The sequence below is a fragment of the Micromys minutus genome, assembly GCF_963924665.1.
Source record: "Micromys minutus genome assembly, chromosome: 3".
In the NCBI taxonomy this organism is placed as follows: Eukaryota; Metazoa; Chordata; class Mammalia; order Rodentia; family Muridae; genus Micromys; species Micromys minutus.
The window spans coordinates 16,103,528-16,125,319 of NC_137972.1; the positions used below are offsets into that span (position 1 = coordinate 16,103,528).

General features: G+C 34.9%; 1 protein-coding gene across 1 annotated transcript; it reads right to left on the reverse strand.

Annotated features, from left to right (window-relative positions):
* Positions 1–515: 515 nt before the first annotated feature.
* Positions 516–3,127, reverse strand: INO80E (INO80 complex subunit E; the record flags this gene model as incomplete). The annotated part of the gene is given in 6 exon segments (XM_080913746.1): positions 516–644; positions 646–746; positions 749–857; positions 859–909; positions 911–1,035; positions 3,028–3,127. Coding segments are annotated over 6 exon segments (615 nt in total).
* Positions 3,128–21,792: the final 18,665 nt, after the last annotated feature.

Sequence of the window (21,792 nt, forward strand, 5' to 3'; positions counted from 1 at the left end):
GCAACATGAACTTGTACTACAGAGTTCAAGAAAGACTAATAAAAATTATTTACTTTTTCTTTTTTCATTCTCTATTTGTCAAAGAGCCAACTCCTTAATACAGAGTTTTATATACATTAAAACCTCCCAGCCCTGCGCAGCTGTTCTTCTAGACAGGCGGCCACAATAGATCTCTACCGCCCTAAGAAGTAGCAGACCCCTTTGACCACTCATTTAATTAACTGTTCTTTGGATGGGGCTGGGATATAAGGGCAGGGCCCCTGCAACCTTCCTCGGGTACAGTAGTGCACGTTTATGCCATTTCTGATTGTGTCAGTGGTGGAAGCACGGCAAAAGGCCATCAATAAACACCTCTTGAGGAAGTGGATTCTGTGTTCTGGTATGGCAGGGGCCATGGGGGAGGGTGGCAGGTAGCACTGGATGGCTACTCTGAAATGTCCATCACCAAGTTGACATCTCAGTCTAAAGCATCATCCGTGATGCCTGCGTGGCCGAACTTCTACTGAGTGATGGTGCTAAGGATTGAATGTGGAGGCATCATGTGAGGAGGCATGGGGGAACAGGGGTGACTGCACAGTGATACCAGACCCACTGACAAGGAAAGCCAGTTGCCCACCAACAGAGCAGTCAAGGGGTCCCACCTCACATCTTGAGTTTCTGGAATAGACAGAGCTGTTTCTTCATCTTGGGCCTCAAGTGGCTGGGCTCAGGAAGCTGAAGGACCAGGTAGTCAGAAGAAAATGGGGATAAGGAGAAGTCATTGAGCTCAGGTATGGGGAGGTGGCCTCATAAGTCTGCAGAAGAAATCCTGTTGAAGGAGACCAGGAGAGGCTGGAAGGGGATAGGGTACTTCCTATGAGTGGTTGGAGGATTTCTCTTCCTCTCGGAGGCTGGTGTATAGTACATCTTAAGAAGTCCCGTCTGTCTTGCAGTTATCTGAAGATGCAGTGACTTCTGACTTGGAAGAGTCTTCATCAACGTCCTCATACTGCAGTGCAGTAGTCGATCTAGCAAGGAACTCCCGTCTCAGGAAACCTTCAGCATTTTTTTATATTATTTTTATGGTTTTGTGCCTTTGTGAGCTCCTCTTAGAAGCAATCCTGTTTAGGAGGAGGAACTAGAGCTTCCATTAAGATTACCATTTTTTTAGTTCTACTTTGCCTTCCACTAGTGGGTTCATATCCCCCGTAAGTATTTTCATTTTCTATCTGGGTTGTGGGGAAAACAAAGATGCAAATATTTACAAATATTCATGGTGTGTTTTTCTAGGCTCTGTTTTGTTGTAGGCCAAGCTTTCAACGTCTGTCTCCTTCCTTACTAAAAAACACAGACAACACTCAGAAATTGCATGCTGAAAATTTTATTAGGACAGTGTGAACAGTTAACACTGAACCTTTAACCCATGGTTCTGAACAACAGAACAGGTGCTCTCTAAAAGAAAAAAGGAGGGAGGAAAATTATTGAAGATTTGGAATATGCAGGAAATTCTTCATCTGCTACTGGTTCCACCCCTGTAGTAAGAGGGGTGGGAGCACACACCCTCTTCTTCCTCCATCTCCTATATTTCATTCCTTTTCTGTTTTTCTCAGGTTTACTCTTGTCAGGCCCAGAGAAGACAATGGAAATAAGTTATTTATTATAAGAAGAACGTGAATAAGTGTTCTTAGATTGTTCAACCATTGGTTCTCATTTGAAAGATTCCAGGATATATTTCCAAAATTTTTCATTGCTATGAGCCTGACTGAGTTAACAAATGAAACAAATGTAAACATTTATTAAGAGAATAAGCAGTAAGGAGATAGTGTAGAACCAAAAAATATTCTGAGAACACAAACAGTGAGTTAAAACCAAGCAAATCATGGTGAGGGAAGCTCCACACACTTATAAAGCAATGAAGTTTTCTAAAAACCATGTTTTCTTTTTTTTTTAAATGAGTAATCTAAAGGTCTACATAGAATGTCATTAATGTAAGGTTTGATATTATTTTATATAAATGAACACACACATACTAATATTTCTAAGCAGATCAACAAAGGATTAACAGTAAAAGCTTTCACAGAAAAACATGAGAACTTAGGATAACATGTAACTATAATATTGAAACATGTGTATGATTAAAAAATAGATTTTAATGAACTGGAACATACACAAATTTAGAAGAATATATTAAAATATGAGGAAGGTCAGAAGTGTCTCTAAGGTATTACTTAAAGAAAGTTGATCTAGACATCCCTATGTGAATGGCGCAGATTTTACACATTTGAGATGAGAGGCAAGTGAGGGTAAATTGGAAGGACATACTAGCAAAGGGGGTCTGCTTCTGTATTTCTATAAACAAGGACAACTGAAAAGGTAGTCATTGATAAAAAATGAATTAATAAAATAAATATAAATAAGGAAGCCTTGAAGCATAAGGGAGTTGTGGAGCTATGGTCTGCAAAGGACCTAGTTCACCAGATACCGTGTAATAGGTCTAATTATACAATATATCACCCTGGACTATCTAAATGTCAGATTTGAAATGGGACTGAGGCTAATGTCATATATATATATATATGGTGCCAGTTAAATAATTTTTATACTATACATTTTCACACCTCATATTTATATAATTTGACTCATTTGTCTTACCCGATATAGTCCAGTAACATTTTGTAAATGTTTAGGAAGAAGTTTTATACCATGTTCTCTCACTGAAAAGGAAATAAAAGTTCTGGCATTTCTTATATTCTGTTGAGAAATGAGTTTATCCACTACAGTTCCTAGTAGATGTGGTCCTTGTGAGTATACAGGAGAAGAGGAAAGGCACTTTTGAAATGCTTCTCTATTTTGTTCCCCCTGTTGACTTCTTGGTTCATTCCTGTGATTGGCACTCTGCTGATGACCACTCACTGCATTTGCTTTAGCAGAAGGGTCTCTGAATAGGATTTCTGTGTTTGTTGCACAAAATCTGCATAGAAAGGACCACACTAAATGAAGAGTCTTCCATTTTGTTTTTTTTTTTCCTCACCTGATCACATTTTTTACCTCTCAGGTCCTTTTGGCCAACCATTAAATTCCTCTCCCAGGCATCCTCAACTTGCCTTACTTTGGCATCCACATTCCAAAAATACAGAGAATTTGGCATTTTTATTTGTCACAAAAATGTGACCTTATGTCTGACAAACAGAAAGGGTTTTTACCCTTATTTATCACATTAGGTATTTCCTGAGTCAAAGAAGTCATAATGTGAAGAAAACATCAGATTAACATCAGGAGGGTTGCATCTTATACTATAAGGTACTATATTAAATCTCTTCTTGTGCAAAGGGTTTTAGTTAGAGTTTGCAATCGCTAGAAAAAATATGTTAGCTGTTTTATATATATATATATATATATATATATATATATATACACTACAATCCTGAAAGAGACAATAAAGATGTAGTGCTTTTTCAACAAATTCCTTATGTTTCTGGGTTCAATGTGTCTATTTTAATTTTAATTATAGAAAAAATACCTAGTGACAGGAGATACAAAGAGAAAATGGGGAAAACCAAATATTTCCCCATCTTGTTCAATATGGTCTATAATTATGTATAGGAACACCAAGGACAAATGATACCATGAACTCTCTCACAATCAGTGCAGTCAATATCTAGAATATTAAATATATTCTGTATTTCTATTTTGTTGAATTAATCTTGATATGCTTGTCTGTATCATATTTCTGGAACCCACTATATACTAAAGTTGACTGCTCCTAATATTCGCTCTGACTATGATAATATGCTCAAATATCTGTCCTTTTTCCCCATGTTTTTTACAATGTAGAAAGCACCTTTGTAAACACAAAGCAGGTCATTTCTTTCCTTTACAAGCATATTATAACTTTCACAATGACAATTAATTATACTGTTATATGCTAAGGACATATCAGTTCTAGCTTTTGTGGGCCTGTCTTTCTTCTCATCCATGTCTGTTATTCGTCCACTCTTTTTCCGCTGACTTCCTTGAATCTTTCCTGATCCCACCCTGTATCCTATGGTACCTTCATCTGGGTTCTTAGCAGAGATCAGGGCCAGCAAAGCTGTTGTGAGTAGGACCACAAGAATATTGAGGAGGCTGTGGTCTGTCTCCCAACTGAATGTTGAGACATGCAAGACCATAGTCTATATAAAAGTGAGATAAACAATGGTATCTTTGAGCATCAGTTGGGTGACCTTGTCTGGAGCCAAGCAGGATAGAATGTAAGATACTTTAAACTTGCCACACCTACAGAAGAAGCATCTGAAGTGGGAATGTTATTAAAGACCAATTGTCTTTTTACAAGCAAGTATTATTTCACCATTTGTATGTACCATATTCTCAAGCTGTCGAGTAAAATTCAGCTAATTATTTTGTTTTTCCTTTTTCTTTTTCTAGATAGAGTGACTAGAGGGAAAGTGAACATGAGTAAATATATCAAGAGAGGGATGTTGAGTTTTTTGGCACATGCCAAGGAGTGGTAAATCTGGGTTATCTGGTCAATTTACTCTTATGTTATCAGAATTTCCACCCCTATTTCCATACTGCTTGCCCTACTTTCTTCTTCCATAAAATAAATGGAGATTCACATTTCAAACATCTGCAGCATACATAGCCTGTTGTCATCTTTTTTTTGATCTTCACCTTTTTTAGTAGTGTAATATAAAATTTCAAAGGACCATTAATTTGAAATTTTTGAACTTCTAAGAAATTTGAAAACTATTTCAATGTGTGTTAGCAATTTCTATTTCTTCTTCCTGAATCCTCGTTACAGATCTTTTTCCAGATTTCATTTGAGCCCTCAGGGTTGTTTTTTCTTTGTTGTTTATTTGTTTTTGTGTTTGTTTCTGTGTTTGTTTGTTTGGCTTCTTTGTGTTTTATGTGTATTAAACTCTTATCAGATGTATAACTCAGAAGGATGAGATGTACCTTTACTTGACTGATTATTTCATTTGTTGAACAAATTTTGAGATTTATGTAATTCTGTTTGTCAATTGTTAGCCTTACATTCTGTTTGAATGAAGTCTTATTCAGAAAGCTCTTCTCTACACTTGAAATTTATTCACTCCTTTCTATTTTTTCTTCTAGTAGTTTCAGGACATTCATTTTTTGCATAGATTGGTAATTATGGATAATGTTTTCCTGCATGTGAACATTCATTACTCCTATGGTCTTTGTTGAAGATGCTGTCTTACCTACATGGTGAATTTTGAGAATCTTTATCAAATGTCACATGACTCTAGCTGTGCACACTCATGTATGGGTCTCCTGTTCCTTTTACTTTTAAAAAAAATAATCTTTTAATTTGTTTATGTTTCAAATTATATCCCTCTTTCCTGTTTTCCCTCCAAAATCCTCACACCTCATACTGCTTTTTTCTCCATCTTCTTTGCCTCAGTCATAGTGCTCCTCTACCCACTAACTCACTCCCAACTCACTGCTCTAGCATCCCACTATGCTATGGTGTCAAGTCTCAACAGAACCAATGGCCTCCCCTTCCATTGATGACAGATAAGTCCATCCTTTTCTGCATATGTATCTAAAGCCATAGATCTCTTCATGGGTACTCTTTGATTGGTGGTTTAGTCCCTGGGAGATCTGCATGGTCTAGTTAGTTGATATTGTTGTTGTACAGATTTGCAATACTCTTGAGCTCCTTCAATTCTTCCCCTAATTCTTTAATTGTGGTCTTATAGTTTGCTATGAAAATTTGGATATGTATTAGGCAGGTGCTGGTATTGAAGCAGTAAGGTTATTTTGACTTTTATTTCTCTAATGACTAAGGATAATGAACCTTTTTGATGTGCTTCTCAGCCATACAACATTTCTCAGTTGAGAATTTGTTTAGTTTTTCACCCATTTTTAATAGGATTATTTGGTTCTCTAGAATCTATCTTCTTGAGTTTGTTCTGTACTTTGTATATCAGTCCCAAGCATCAGTTTTTGCCAATATTATACAATTTTAATATGATAAAATTCCTTTAATACTATAAAACTGTAACAAGAATTAAAATCTGATTTTATAATCTACCCAATATATTTTTCTTAGAATAGTTTTGGTGATCCAGAGTGTTTTGTGCCCTTATATGCATTTTACAATTTCATACAATTTCTGTGAAGATTTTCATGGCTATTTTGGTTTAGATTATTATGTTGAATCTCTAAATATTGTTAGGATACACATGTTTCCAATAGTAATGATACCAAAACATGATCAGGGAATATCATTTATCCTCTGGTGTGTATTCATAAATCTCTTTTCTTTAGAGATGTGATGCTCTGAGTGTAGACATTATTCACATCTTTGGTTAAATTACATCATAGGTAGATTTTGTGGTTATTGTGAACATGAGTATTTCCATGTTTGCTTTCTCAGTACATTTGGAAAATACGGCTAGAAATAGTACCTTTTTCTCTAATTTAATCTTTTCTGCCACTGTGATTAAAGCATTGATACTTTGTCAAGTATTTAGTAGGAAAATAAATAGCTCTATAAAATGTTATCATGAGTGAAGTCACTGTGACACAGAAAAGCAAATGTTACATGCTCTCTTTTGTATATGAATCATTCCTGTGAATCTTTAGATTTGAACATATCATCTAGAGTAAGCACAGAAGTAAAAACTAACCTTGGGATGAAGGAAAAGATGCTCTAGAGAAGGCAATGATAGGATAAGATGATATGAGAAAATATTAAATAATGAGAAACTTATAACTGATATAGAGGGCCATACAAAGGAAAAGGTAAAAAATATACTAAAACAAAAGGGAAGCATTTCAGTTTTACTTAATACAATTAGAGTACATAAATGTATATATATCCAAAACTTACAGGTGTATTTTAAACAAATTTCATTGCTTGAACAATAATTCACTCCATAAGCAGTATAGACTAACAAACAAAAAACACAAAACCAAGCATGGAAAACTTCTCTTAATATTGTTAGTCAAAGAAACAGACAAAAATTAATAGTCTGTGTTTGCATTCTAGACCTTCAATGTATGACCCTTTTATAAATGATACCACATACTCAAAACATAGTTGTAAGAATAAAGCTGGAAACATCCTGGAAATATCCAGGGTGAAATCTACTTCCAAAATAATTCCAAAGTTTCTGAGATGTTTTCTAGAAAGGACAGTCAACAGTTTTCATATAGAAAGCTAATTTTCCACACTCTCCTAAAGCAGTATACTCTCTAACTACATTCTAAATTGTTTTATTTTTCTCTGCAGTGATGAGTATGTATTCTGAAGGGGAGATGCTAGCACTCAGCAAATCTACTTCAGTTATTACTTCAAAATTCTCTCTACACTTAAGGGCTCTGAGGGAGATAGAAAAGGTACTTATTTCTGGGAGTTCCTCCTGCTAAATGCAAGGGAAATTAAGGTTTCTCTGGATATTAAATTCACAGAGAGAAACCTCACTTTCTAAGTATTCAATGGGAAAGATATAGAGAAATGATAGAAGAAAGAAAGCTCAATGTCTGATACTTTGTAATCCTAGAAACAGAATTCTGGAGGAATTCAGTCCTGGCCTTGAATTTGTGTTCTCCCATACAACAGTAGCTTTTGCTAAATGCCATTCAAATCAGATCCATTTCCTGACTCCCTTCAGTGTCAACAATGAGTGAAAAGTGTAATGTTTCATGAAAAAAAAATATCACCTATGATCTCGAAGGAAACAGAAATCACATTATGGAACTGTTGACAAGCAAAGTTATTAGGGAGGGAAGTGGAGATAAATAATGGACTTGAGTCAGCTAAGTTCTACACAACACTTAAACTTGCTTTAATTTTAAAAGTGGTTAATGCAACTGTTTATTTGTCGAATGTTTATTTTTGTTGTTCAAGAATTATATACATGTATATAATAAAGTTTGATCAGATATACCAACTTTTACTTATTTATTTACATACTGTCTTCACAACTGGGAATGTTTTCTTACTTGTGTGTGATATTTCATTGAAAGTCACTGAGTTCATCTGCATGTGCACTGGTATAAGCCTAGATTATTTAGCTTTGATCGGCGATCTCTATTTCTATCCATTTTCCTGAAAATAACATACTTATATTATTTTCTTCTGCTTCTTATAAGTATTTTTATTTATACAAAGTATAGTGTTTTTTCTTGTGACATGTTCATGCATATACATCACTGTACTATCTCATGAGTATTATAGGACACTAATTTTTTTTAACTTTCTAATACCAATATTCCCTTACTTTTGCCTGCATTACTCACTGTCCTTATACATTCTCTCCCCTTGAGTGCACATTTGTGTGTGTGTGTGTGTGTGTGTGTGTGTGTGTGTGTGTGTGTGGTGTTTGTATGTGATCAGGTGTTTTTGTTGTTAATGTAGACTGTCTCAGATTGTGTTATTACTATATCATGCATGGCATTATTTCAATCTTCTTGTATATGTTGAGGGAGGCCTGTTTTGTGACTGATTAAATGGTCAGTTTTGGAGAAGGTACCATGAGGTGTTGAGAGGAAGGTATACTCTTTTGTTTTGGGATGAAATGTTCTATAGATGTCTGTTAAAATCATTTGGTTCATAACTTCTATTAGTTTCAACCTGTCTCTGTTTAGTTTCTGTTTCTGTAATCTGTGCTTTGATGGTATTAGGTTTTGAAGTTGCCCACTATTATTGTGTGTTGCGCAATGTATTCTTTGAACTTTAGTAAGGTTTCTTTTATGAGTGTGGGTGTCTTTGCATTTGCAGCATGGATGTTCAGAATTGAGAGTTCATCTTCATAAATTTTTCCTGTGGTGAGTATGAAGTGTCCTTCCTAACCTTTTTTGAAATCTTTTGGTGGAAAGTTGATTTTCTTCAATATTAGAATGGGTACTCTAGCTTGTTTCTTTGGACCATTTTCTTGGAACTTTATTTTCCAGCCTTTTACTCTGAGGTAGTGTTCTTGTTTGTCACTGAGGTGTGATTCCTGTATGCTGCAGAGTGCTGTGTTCTCTTTAAGTATTCAATCTGTTATTCTGTGTATTTTTATTGCTTCATTTATTCCATTGATGTTGAGATATATTAGGGACCAACAATTGCTTTTTCCTTTTATTTTTGTTGTTAGAGGTAAAATTACATTTGTGTCATTGTCTTCTTTTGGATTAGTTGAAAGATTACATTCTTGCTTTTTCTTGGGTGTAGTTTCCCTCCTTGTGTTAGAGATTTCCTTCAATTAACCTTTGTAGGCCTGGATTTGTGAAAAGATATTGTGTATATTTGGAGTTGTCATGTTATATCTTGCTTTCTGATTCAATGTTAATTGTTTTGCTGGAGACAGTAGACTGGTTTCGCATCTGTGTTCTCTTTGGATCTGTATGACATCTGCCCAGCACATTCTATTTTTCATAGTCTCTGTTGAGAAATCTGGTGTGATTCTGATAAGTCAGCCTTTATATGTTGTTTGACCTTTTGCCCTTACTTTTTAAAATACTCTTTTTTTTGTTTTGTTTTTTGTATTTGGTGTTTTGACTCTAATGCTATGGGGGGGATTTCTTTTCTGTTCCAATCTATTTCAAGTTCTGTAGTCTTCTTTTATGTTTATGGATACCTCTTTATGTATGTTATTTACTTATTTAGAAAGTTTTCTAGTATAATTTTTGAAGATATTTACTGGTCCTTTAAATAGGGAATCTTAGGTACCTTCTATACCTTTTATCCTCACGTTTGACCTTCTCATTATTTTTCTTTTATTTCCTGGAGGTTTTGGCTCAGGAGCTTTTTGCATTTTGCATTTTGCTTCACTGTTGTTTCAATGTTTTCCATCATATCTTCTGACCCTGAGATTCTCTCTTCCATCTCTTGTATTCTGTTTCTGATGTTTGCATCTATTACTTATGATCTCTTTCCTAGTTTTTCTATGTACATGGTTAACTCTTTTTGTGAGTTTTTAAAATTGTTCCTATTTCAAATTTTAGATCATGGATGGTTTTGTTCAATTTTTTTTTTTACCTTTTTGGTTGTTTCTTCTTTAAGGGCTTCTACCTATTTATCTGTATTTCTTTAAGAAAGTTATTTATTAACTTCTTAAATTCCTCTGACATCATCATGAGTTGGGATTTTAAATCAGAATTTTTTTTATCTGTGTATTAGGTTATTCAGGACTTGCTATGTTGGGTGAAGTAGGTTCTGAAGATGCCCAGTATTCTGGTTTCTATTGCTTAGGATTTTGTACTTTCCTCTTGCCATCTGCTTATCTCTGGTGTGAGTTGGTCTTGCTTATTCTGACAGTGGATTGACCCTCCTGTAATCTTGTGGGTCAGCACTAGTAGGGAACCAGCTCTTTCTAGTACAAAGAGGGTCAGCACAGGTTATAGACAGAAACCAGAAGAATCCTTTTCCAAACTGTTATTCATTTCTTGTGTTTTTACTGCTCTGGGTGGGTCTTTCTGAGCAGCAGTAGTGTAAATTTGTAATCTTGGTTGTGCCATCAATTTTGGGAGACCAGCACTCTCCCAGCAGGATCTGGGTTCAGTGAGCTTTGGCATAGGATCAGCTCTGAGTGCAGGAGGAAATAGAAAGAATACTGTCCCAGACCGCTCCTTCATTTTCATGTCATGAAGCCTACAGATGGGTTCCTCTTGGGCCAGAAATTTGAGCAGAAGTGGCGTTATCTCCTGTCTCTCAGACATCTCAGCATTCCTAAGAGTCCAGGAGAGTCTGGGTACAAACTGCTCAAAGTCAACTCATGCACAGGCAGAAACCAAAAAGATCCTGTATCAGACTGCTACTTGTTTCCTGTATCCTTTGGGCTCTCGGCAGGTTCCTCTTGGGCCAGTGATTTGAGAAGTGCTAGATTTCTCCTTTGATAAATATGAACTGCCATTCCCTAGCTCTTTTAATTAATTTTGGTTGAAACTCTATTCTGTTACATATTAGACTGGCTACTCTAGCTTCCTTATTGGGTCTGTTTGCTTACAAAACTTATTTTCCAGTCCTTTACTTTGAGTTAATATCTATTTTTAATTCTGAGGTATGTTTCTTTTATGCAGAAGAATGAAGAATACTGTTTTCCCATTTTGTCTCTTACTTTCTGGCAAGTTGTAGGAGAATTGTGCTCATTGAAATTGAGAGATATTAATGACTAGTAATTGTTCTTTCCTGTTATTTTAATGGTGGTGTTATTGTGTGTGTGCACGCGTGCATGTGTGTATTTGTGTGTGTGTACGTGTGTGTGTGTGTGTGTAAGTGTGCTTTTATAATTTATTCTTCCTTGTATAGAATTAGTTATTTCCTGTGTTTTCTTGGATATAGTTATGGGTAGGCATTTTTCTCCTACTATTTTATGTAGGGCTAGATTTGTAAATAGATATTCCCTTACTTTGAATTTTTTACAAATATTTTGTTTTTTCATCTGTGGTAATCCACATGTTTGCTGGGTATAGTATTTTAGGTATTTACATGTAGTTGTTTGTTTGTGTGTTTGCTTGTTTTATTTTGTTTTTTCTTTTTTTTTTTTTTTTTTTTTTTTTTGAGCATTCAAGATATCCATGCTTTCTTTCTTTTTTTAACTTTATTTTAAAAAACAAAGATAAATGTACGGATTTTAAGAATTTTGCATAAAAGTATACAAATACATTTTATAAGGTTGTAATTAAGTATTTGTGGGTACATATACCTACGCATATGTATATATGTAACAGTAATATAGGAAAACAGGTTATTAATTTGAGGAGATTGGAGAGAAACTGGGAAGAGCTATAGGAAGGATGGGGGATGTGATACAGTTCTATTTTAATTAAAATATATTCCTTTTGTTTCTTTTTTCTTGATCCATGCTTTCTTTCTAACTTTTAGAATTGCGTTTAGAAGTCAAGTGGTTCAGGTAAGACTTAAAGTTCTGATGTTGTATTTTACATAGGCTTTTGTCCTAATATTCTTTCTTTTTTCTTTAGGTTTTGTTTTACTTATTATGTGACTGGAAGACTTTTTTTTATGATCTAGTCTGATTGGTGTTTGCTTATAGGCATCCATAAGCAAACTATATCTATAAACTTCTTCTTTGCTTATAGGCATCTCTTTTTTTCTTATTCGATTTTATGAGAATATTTTCTTGAACAGAGACAGGAAAGTTAACCTTATCCTATGCCTACTACTCTTATGTTAGGTCTTTTCATAATACTCTATGTTGTTTGGATGTTTTGTGTCAAGATATTTTTTTAGGTTACACATTTTTTCTTTGACAGATATATCAATTTGTTCTATTTTATCTTCTAAAGTGATGATTCTCTTTTCATTTCTTTTATTATGTTGGTGTTGTTTGCATGTTGTTTCTGATCTCTTTTCTAGATTTTCTATCTCCTGTTGTGTTCCTTTATTGCGTCTATTTTGACTTCTGGGTCTTATGCAGATTTCTTTCTTTCTTTCAATTCTTTAATTATATTTTCCTTTATATCTTTAAAAGATTTATTAATTTTCTCATTAAGTGTTTCTGTCACCTTTGTAAGTTTTATTTAAGGAAATTTTCCTGTGTTTTGGTTGTGTTAGGTATCCAGAGCTTGCTGTAGTGGGGTAGCTGTAATTTGTGGGTGTCATATTCCTCTGAGTTTGTTTGATTGTGTTCTTTAATGGCCTTCAGTCATCTAGACTGTTTTGATCCTTTAATGTTCTTGTTGTAGTATGTATTGGGAGGGATGTTCACATTCATGTTCCTGGTATGGCAGACCTCTAAAGGGTATCTGTGGGCTGTATCATTGTATAACTGCAGATCTGTATCATTCTGCAGCTTCAGGTACAATGAAGGTAGGTGGAGAGTTGGTTAAAGAACAGGTGTCTCCATAGGCTAGCAGACTGCACAGCAAACATTTACTTGGCCCAGAAGGCATAGGGAGCATGAAGAATGGTGAGGGAAGGAAAGCTTACCTTTATGATTCAGGAATTTGATATATTTAGAGGAGACATGATAGGAGAATGGAGGTAATTCTGGGAAAGCAGACTGCTCAGGACTGCTTGGATTGGGGCAGAAGTCTCAGCCAGAATGAATGTGGGTGGAGAAAGGAAAGCTTACCTGTATGGTTCAGAAATCTGATGGAGGTAAGCCAAGAGTCAGCAGGAGAATAGAGTTCCTCTCGGGATAGCTCAAGAAAAATAATTTTTTAAATATTAATTTTTAATAGAGAGCCCCAGGAAAAAGCATCGGGATACATATGCTATAATGTCTTCACTTTATATTTTGCCTTTTGAACAAAGAAGATGGAAGGCATTCCTAGTATCCATGGTGTGTTTTTCTGTATGTTTTTTTAATTTGTGGCCAACACTCTCAAATTCTTGCCCCATCCTTACTAAAAATAGAGACAATACTCATAAACTGTTTTCTCAAATCTTATTGGGATAGTAAAGAAAATTAATACTATATTATTGGCATATTTATCAGAAGAACATAAGACTCTTACACATTCTCTGAAACATAATAGGAAGAACATTATTGAAAAATTGGGACATGCTGAAATTTCCTGAACTGTTACTGGTGCCACTAAAGTAAAAAGGATGGGAGCCAACATCCTCTGCAACTACAACTGCTATAACTCACATTTTTTCAAGTTTATTATTCTCAGGCACAGAGCTGACAATGGGTCTCAGCTGCTTCTTACAAAATCAAATTGAATCATGACCATTAGCTGCTTCATCCTTTTACGCTTATTTAAAATGTCCCAGAATATATTTCCAAAGGAGTTTAGTCCAATGTTTTATTTGTGTCTGGTGAACTTGCTGGTAGTGCTATTATTTAATATATATTAGTCACTATATTCATTGTTGAGAATGAAAAATTCTTTGAAAGTGTTTGAGTTTGGCATACTCCCAGGTTGTCTTTTAGGATCCAGGCTTTAAGGGACTGGAATAATTTTTTTCAATCTGATGCTTCTACTACCTACATAACAGCAGCAAGTCTGCCTGACTTTCCTCTCTTTTTTTATCTATGTTCTTCTTTGTCATTTTAGGGACTAACACGTGCCAATTAGTTAGAACCATTCATTATCATATTAGTATGTCTATGGCGTTTAGAGATCCTGTAGAAACAATCAAGAGCTCTTAGCTCCAGAAAGTTTCATTAGCATGGGCGAAAATATAACAATTCAAACATTCAGGGTACAACTGTCTATGAAAATTGATCTATTTCTAAAACCCATATTTACACCATGGAAACTATGATCAACTTATTCTCTTCAAGGGGAAAATCATCTGTAATGAACTGAATTATTAAAGAGAGTGACTACAATTGGGTTTATACACTTTAGGAAGGCCTAGAGAAGAAGGATTTAGGCCAAATTCAGCACCCTATTATCCACACTGAACAAGTAGAGTTGCTTTGGTTTTAATAATTTTCTACTTTTATTTCTTTACTGAATGTGCAAGTTTGCAAACCAAATATAAATAAATATACACCTTCCCAAATACAGTCATTTGTTTCAGCTCTTTTCTTGATCTTGTCCATTCTGACTAATGTAAGATAAAATCTCAAAGTATTTTTAATTTGAAATTCTCTGACTTTTAAAACTGTTGTACATTTTATCCATATTTGTTAGGCGTTGTTTTCTTTCTCTTTTTTTGAATCTTCTTCATAGATCTCTTTGCAAGTATATTTAAGCCACTTGTTTTCTTAGTGGATATTTAATTTCTTTTGACTTTCTTGTGTGCCTGAATATTATTTTAATAACATAGTTATGAGAGCTGGCAAAGACTCTCCTACAGCTTGTGTGCTTTATCTTGATTGATTATTTCATTTGCTATACAGATTTCAATTTTTAATATTTCTCTTTCATCAGTTATTAGTCTTAATTCCTGTCTAAATAAAAGCTTATTCAGAATGTTGTTTCACAGAGGTTTTTCTTATCCAGTACTGCCTAAGTTTTCTTCTAGTATTTTTAGGATATCATGTTTTACATTAACATTTTTTATTCATTTCCAGTTAATTTTCTGTGCAGGGTGGTAAATATGGGTCTAACATCATTGTATCTTCTATATATTAGTTTTTTCAGAACTGTATTTTTGAAGATGTATTTCCTCCATTTGTATTGTCATCAAATATTGCATCCCTGTTAATATGCCCACTCAGGTTTTTGGGTCTCTTATTTCATTTTGTTAATGCACATGTTTGTTTTTGCAAGTATAATACTGGTTTTAATATTATAGCTGTGTAACATGGTAAAATGTGATTTTATGATATCTCCAGCATGGTGTTACTTTTCTCAGAATAGCTTTGAGGTCCAAGAGTGTTTTATGTTTTTAAAAGGCAACATTTTGGGTTGGATATTTTTATATTTACATTTCAAATGGTATCCCCTTTTCTGGCTTCCCATCCAGAAACCCTCTATCCCATCTCCATCCCCCTGCTACTATGAGAGGCTACCCCACCCAGAAACCAACACCCTCCAGCCTCTCCACCCTGGAATTCCCCCAAGCTGGAACATCAAGTGTTAACAGAACCAAGGACCTCTCCTCTCATCGATCCCACAAAAGACCATTCTCTTCTACATATGTGGCTAGAGTCATGAATCCTTCAATATGTACTCTTTGAATGATGGTTTAGACTCTTGGAGTTCTGGGGATTCTGGTTGGTTGATATTGTTGTTCTTCCTATGAGGATACAAATCCCTTCATCCCATTCAGTCCTTTCTTTCATTCCTCCATTAGGGATCCAGTTCTCAGTACAATGGATGGCTGCAAGCATCTACCTCAAGCTCTGGCAGAGTCTCTCAGGAGACCATTATATCAGGTTCCTGACAGCATGCACTTGTGCAAAGCTCAAGTCCAAGTAGATCAAAGACTTCTACATAAAACCAGACACACTGAAACTAAAAGATTGAAATATGGGGAAGGGTCTTGAACACATAGGCACAGGAAAATTTTCTTGAATATGACATCAATGATCTAAGATGAAGAATTGACAAATGAGACCTCATAAAATTGCAGTTCAAGTAAGACAAAGAATTCTGTATATAGGACAAAATGGTAACCAACAGACTGTGAAAAATATGAAAATCTGTCTGGCAGTTCCTCAGAAAACTGGACATAGTGCTGCCTGATTACTCAGCTGTAGTTGATTATGAATTTTTATCAGGCTTGGGATTCTAAAGATTGACCTCATAATAAATCCTTATGACCTCTTTGCAACCAATCTTATGAAAATGTATGCATGTAAATACTCATATACAAAATAAAGATAAAAGTGTACTAAGATATGATATCCCATCAAATAATGTTGAAAACATGTATATATTATATGTTTAAAATATACCTTAAATTAATATCAATATGTAATAATTTATTCCAATATATCACAAATAAGCTTATTTTGATATTCTGTACCTATATTCAAAATATAACCTCAATTTTACATTAAAACACAAAGATCTCTTAAAATGTATAAATACAGTTATAAAATGTTTATTGGTTTAAGACTAAATTTAGTGATCTATCCCTTCTGTCTAATATTTTAACAGTATTTCTATATCCTTTCTGTTTCTTTGAGCACCCTTCCCATTAACTAACAAAGAAAAATGAAACAGAGAACACTAAAGGAAGTAAAAGATATTTTTTTAAAAACCCAATTACCATATTTTGTTTCTTTCCAGACACAAACCAAACCTCAACAAATTCAAGAACATTTAATTTATCCCAGGTATTATATCTGATAATCACAAACTGAGGATTGACTTCCATAACAACAAAAACAACAGAAAGCCCACAAACACGAGGAAGTTGAACAAATATCTACACAAGGATAACTTGGCCAGGTAAGAAATAAAAAAATAAATTAAAGACTTTTTAGAATTTGTTGACAATAAAGGAGCAACATATTCAAATTTATGGGACTCAATGAAAGCAGTGTTAAGAAAAAAAGTCATAGCTCTGTGTGTCACCATAAAGACATTGGAGAGATCATACACTAGCAGCTTGAGAACATCTAAAAATTCTAGAACAAAAAGAAGCAAATGCCCACAAGATAAGTACAAGTAGAAGCTAGGCATGATCAAACTCAGGGTTGAAACAAACAACTTTGAAACAAAGGAAAACATACAAAAATAAAATCTACAAACTAGGATCTTGTTCAGTGAGAAAATAAACAAAATAGATAAATGCTTTGCCAAACTATCTAGAGGGAACAGAGTCAGCATCTAAAATAACAATTAAAAATGGAAAGAAGGACATAACAACAGAAACTGAGAAAATTCAAAAATAAACAGATTTATTACAAAAGTTATTATTCAAAACAACAGGAAAATCTAGTTGAAATAGATAAATTTCTAGGCAGATACCAGATACCAAAATTAAAATAAGTTTAGAAAAACCATCCAAAAGTCTCTTAACCCCCAAAGAAAGAAAAACATCATTAGTAGCCTCCCAAACATAGAAAGCCCAGAGCCAGATGGTTTAGTGCAGAAATCTATCAGAATTTCAAAAATGAATTAATACTGATTCTTCCAAAACCATTCAATGAAATAGCAACTGAAAGAGCAGTACCCAATTTTTCCTATAAAACCACAGTAACACTGCCAACCATACAAAAAAAGACCCAAAAAAGAAAGCAAGTTACAGGCCAACTTTACTTATGAATATCAATCCAAAAATAATAAAATACTTGCAAACCAAATTCAAGAACACAGCAAAATGAACAGTCATGATTATCAAGTAGGTTTCATTGCACAAATGCCAGTATGATGGGGGTGGTTCAATATAAGGAAATCCATCAATGTAATCAAGTATATAAACAAATTAAACACACACACACACACACAAACACACACACACACACACACACACACACACACACACACACACATTCATCTCATTAGATGGTGAAAAAGTCTTTGACAAAATACCACTCCCATTCAAGTTAAATTATTGGAGAGATCACAAATTCAAGGTTTATTCTTAAATATAATAAGAAAAATAATTAGCAAGCCAATAGCCAAAATCAATCTAAATGAAGAGAAACTCAAAGAAATCCCAGTTAAGTCAGGGATAAATCAAAGCCGGCAACTCTCTCCCTACCTATTCAAAATAGTACTCAAAGTTCTAACCAGAGCAATTAGAAAACTCTAGGAGAACAAAGGGTAAAAATTTGGGAGAAGTAGATCTATGCTATGATTATTTGCAGATGATACGATAATATACAGAAGCTTTTCTACCAGAGAGCTTCTACTACTAATAAACTACTTCAGCAAAGTAGCAGGAAATAAAATTAAAGAATCAATAGTCTTCTTCTACTCAAAGTATAATTGGGAAATGAGTGAAACAAGTCTTAAACAAAAATAATTTAAAATATCTTCAAATAACCCCACATATGCAGGTGAAAGATGTATATGACAAGAAATTCAAGTCTCACAAGAAAGAAGTCAAAGACCTCAAATGATGAAACAATCTCCCATGCTCATTGATTAGAAGAATTAATATAATAAAATGGCCATCTTATGAAAAACAATCTACAGATTTAATACAGTTCCTATCTAAATTCCATCTTAATTCTTCAGCGAATTAGGAAGAACAATTCTCAAATTTATTTGGAATAACAAAAAGCAAAAATAGTGAAAACCATTCTCAATAACAAGAGAAATTTGTGGAAATCACCATTCCTGAACTCAAGCTGTATTGCAGAAGAATTGTAGTTAAAAAACTGCATAGTACTTGCATATACACAGGCAGAGAGATCAATGGAATAGTCTTGAAGACTCAAAACATGAACCCACATACCTATAGTCACTTGATTTTTAATAAGAAAGCTAAAAGAATCCATTGGAAAATAACTAGAATTTACTACAAATGGTGCTAGTTCACCTGGCAGTCAGCATGTTGAATAAAAAAAAAATTGATAAATACTTATGTCCTTGTATCAAGCTTATGTTCAAGGGACCAAAGACCTCCACAAAAAAGCCAGACATGCTGAAACTAATAGAAGGGCAAGTGGGCAAAAACCTCAAATAATTGGGCATAGGGGAAATCTTCCTAAACAGAACACCAGTGGTTAATGCTTTAACATCACCAATAGAAAATTGGGCCTTCAAAACATTGAAAAGCTTCTGGAAGGCAAAGGACACTAATAATGGGACCAAATAGCAATGCACAGATTGAGAAAAGATCTTTACAAGCCCTACATCTAATAGAGTGTTATTATCCAAAATACACCAAGTAGTTAGACCACAGAGAACCAAATAATATTATTAAAAAGTGGAGTGCAGAGATAAAAAGAGAACTCTCAACTAAAGAATATTGATTGGCCAAGAAGCAACTAATGAAATGGTCAACATCTTAGTCATCAGTAAAATGCAATCCAAAATGACCCTGAGATTCCATGTCACGCCAGTGAGAATGGCTAAGATTAAAAAAAAAAAAAAAAAAAAAAAAAAAAAAAAAAAAAAAAAACTCATGGAAGCAAGTAGAGGGAGAGGGGGTAGTCAGAGCAGGGGGAATAACATTTAAACTGGGCATACAGAAAATATCCAACTTAAAAAGAAACCTCGTGTGACAGCATATGTTGGAGAGGAACTTTCTTCAACTGTTGGGAGAATTTTAAGATGGTACACTCTGAAAATATGTCTGGCAAATTCTCAGAAAACTGGACATAGTGCGACCTGATTACTCAGTTATACCACTCCTCAATCTATATCCAAAAGAATCTCTACCATATAACAAATTCACATGCTCCATTATATTCATACCAACCTTACTTAGAATAGCCAGAAGCCAAGAAAAACACAGATGTCTTTCCACAGAGGAATGGGTACAGTAAATGTGGTACATTTACACAATGGAGTACTACTCAGTTATTAAAAGCAATGACTTCAAGAAATTCTTATGCAAATAAATGGAACTAGAAAATATCCCAGTGAGGTAATCCAGACATCAAAGAATTCACATGGCATGTACTCACTGATAAAAGGATATTAGCCCAAAATTTAACAAAGCCCATGATTCTCCTAAAAGTTCTTATGGCACATCTCACAAAGGAAGAAGAGGATGTGGATGCTTCAACCCCATGTTTAGCAGAGTGCAAGATTATCAAAAGAAGTGGAGTGAATGGGAGACCTGCGAGTGAAGAAGGACAGGAAGGAAATAAGGGGGCAGTATCAATTCCTGGAGGAGATGGGAGAACGATACAGAGAAACAGGTAAATGAATAAAAACAAGTAGGCAGGTAGGGTTAAAGAACTGGGGATAGCCACTGGGGGTTTCCAGACACCAGGACATGAGAGGCTCCATGGTGATGAGATGATGTGCTCTGAGAAGTGTGCAATAGAACCTGTAAAAACTACCCTGAGCAGATAGGTATAGCCTCTGGTCAAGGGATGTGCAGACCCACCTATCTTAAAAGTTAAACACTGATCAATGAATAATAGAGACAAAAACTGATCAGATACTGAAGGAAGTGCCATCTGGAGAATGCCCCACCTGGGGATCTATCCTGTCAGAAAACACCCAACCCAACATTCTCTCTATGGTCAAGAGGCACTTGCTGACAGAAACCTAGTTTATCTATTCCTTGTGAGGTCTAACCAGCAAGTGACCAATGCAAATGTGGATACTTGGTTTCACCCATAAGACTGAGTTCAGGGACCCTGTTTGGTAAGCTGGCAGAAGGACTAGAGGAACAAAGGGGTATTGAAACCCCATAGAAGAAAATCACCCAATTTTCCTAGAGACTAGACCAATAACCATGGAGTGTGCAGGAAGTAATCCATGGCTCCAGACACATTTGAAGCAGAGGATGGCATTGCATGACAAATGATTTTGGAGGCAGGGCCCTGGGTACTGTGGAGGTTTGATACTGCAGCATAAGGGGATGCTCTGTTCAAGTGGTGTGTCAGATAAGGTTGGGTAAACACCCTTATAAGAACAAACAGGAGGGGAAAGAGGACTGATGTGGGATGGGGATTTGGGGGAAGGGTAACCAGGAAGTGAGATATCATTTGAGATGTAAAAGAATGGAATGATTAATAAAGTTTAGAGTAACAAAACCCTTCACAATAGTCAGAAATAATGTAATATATGATATCTTGGTGTGCATCTAACCAACCAAGATTGATTTGATAAAAGATTTGTATAACAATAATTTCAAGTCTCTGAAGAAAGAAATTGAAGACCTCAGAAGGTAGAAAGGTCTCCTATGTTCATGGTAGTTAAATAGGAATAATATAGTAAAACTGGCCATTTCACCAAAAACAATGTACAAAACAAATGCAATCCTCATCAAAGTTCAAATCAATTTTTCAAAGAAATAGAAAGAGCAATGGACAGTGACAAGCAGTTTGACCAACGGAATAGAACTGAAGACACAGAAATAAACCCACATCCCTCTGGCCACTTCATATTTGACAAAGAAGCCAAATCTATCTAATGAAAAAATCACATCATCAACAAATGCTGATGATCGTTCAACTGGCTGTCTGCATGTAGAAGAAGGTAAATCTATCCATCCGTATCTCTTTCTACAAAGCTGAAGTTCAAGTGTATCAAGAACCTCCACATAAAACCAGATATAATGAATCTAATAAAAAAGAAAGTAGGAAAAGGCCTCAAACACAGCCTCCACATTGAAAACATCCTGACAAAATACCAATGGCTCAGGCTTTAAGATCAACAATTGACAAATGGAACCTCAAAAAATTGAAAACCTTCTGTAAGGCAAAGTTACTGTGAATAGGATAAAATGGCAATTTACTGAATGGGAAAAGATCTATACCAACCCTTCATCTAACAGAGAGGTAATATCCAAAATACACAAAGAACTCAAAAACATAGACCCAAGAGAACCAAATAACACTATTAAAACTGTCA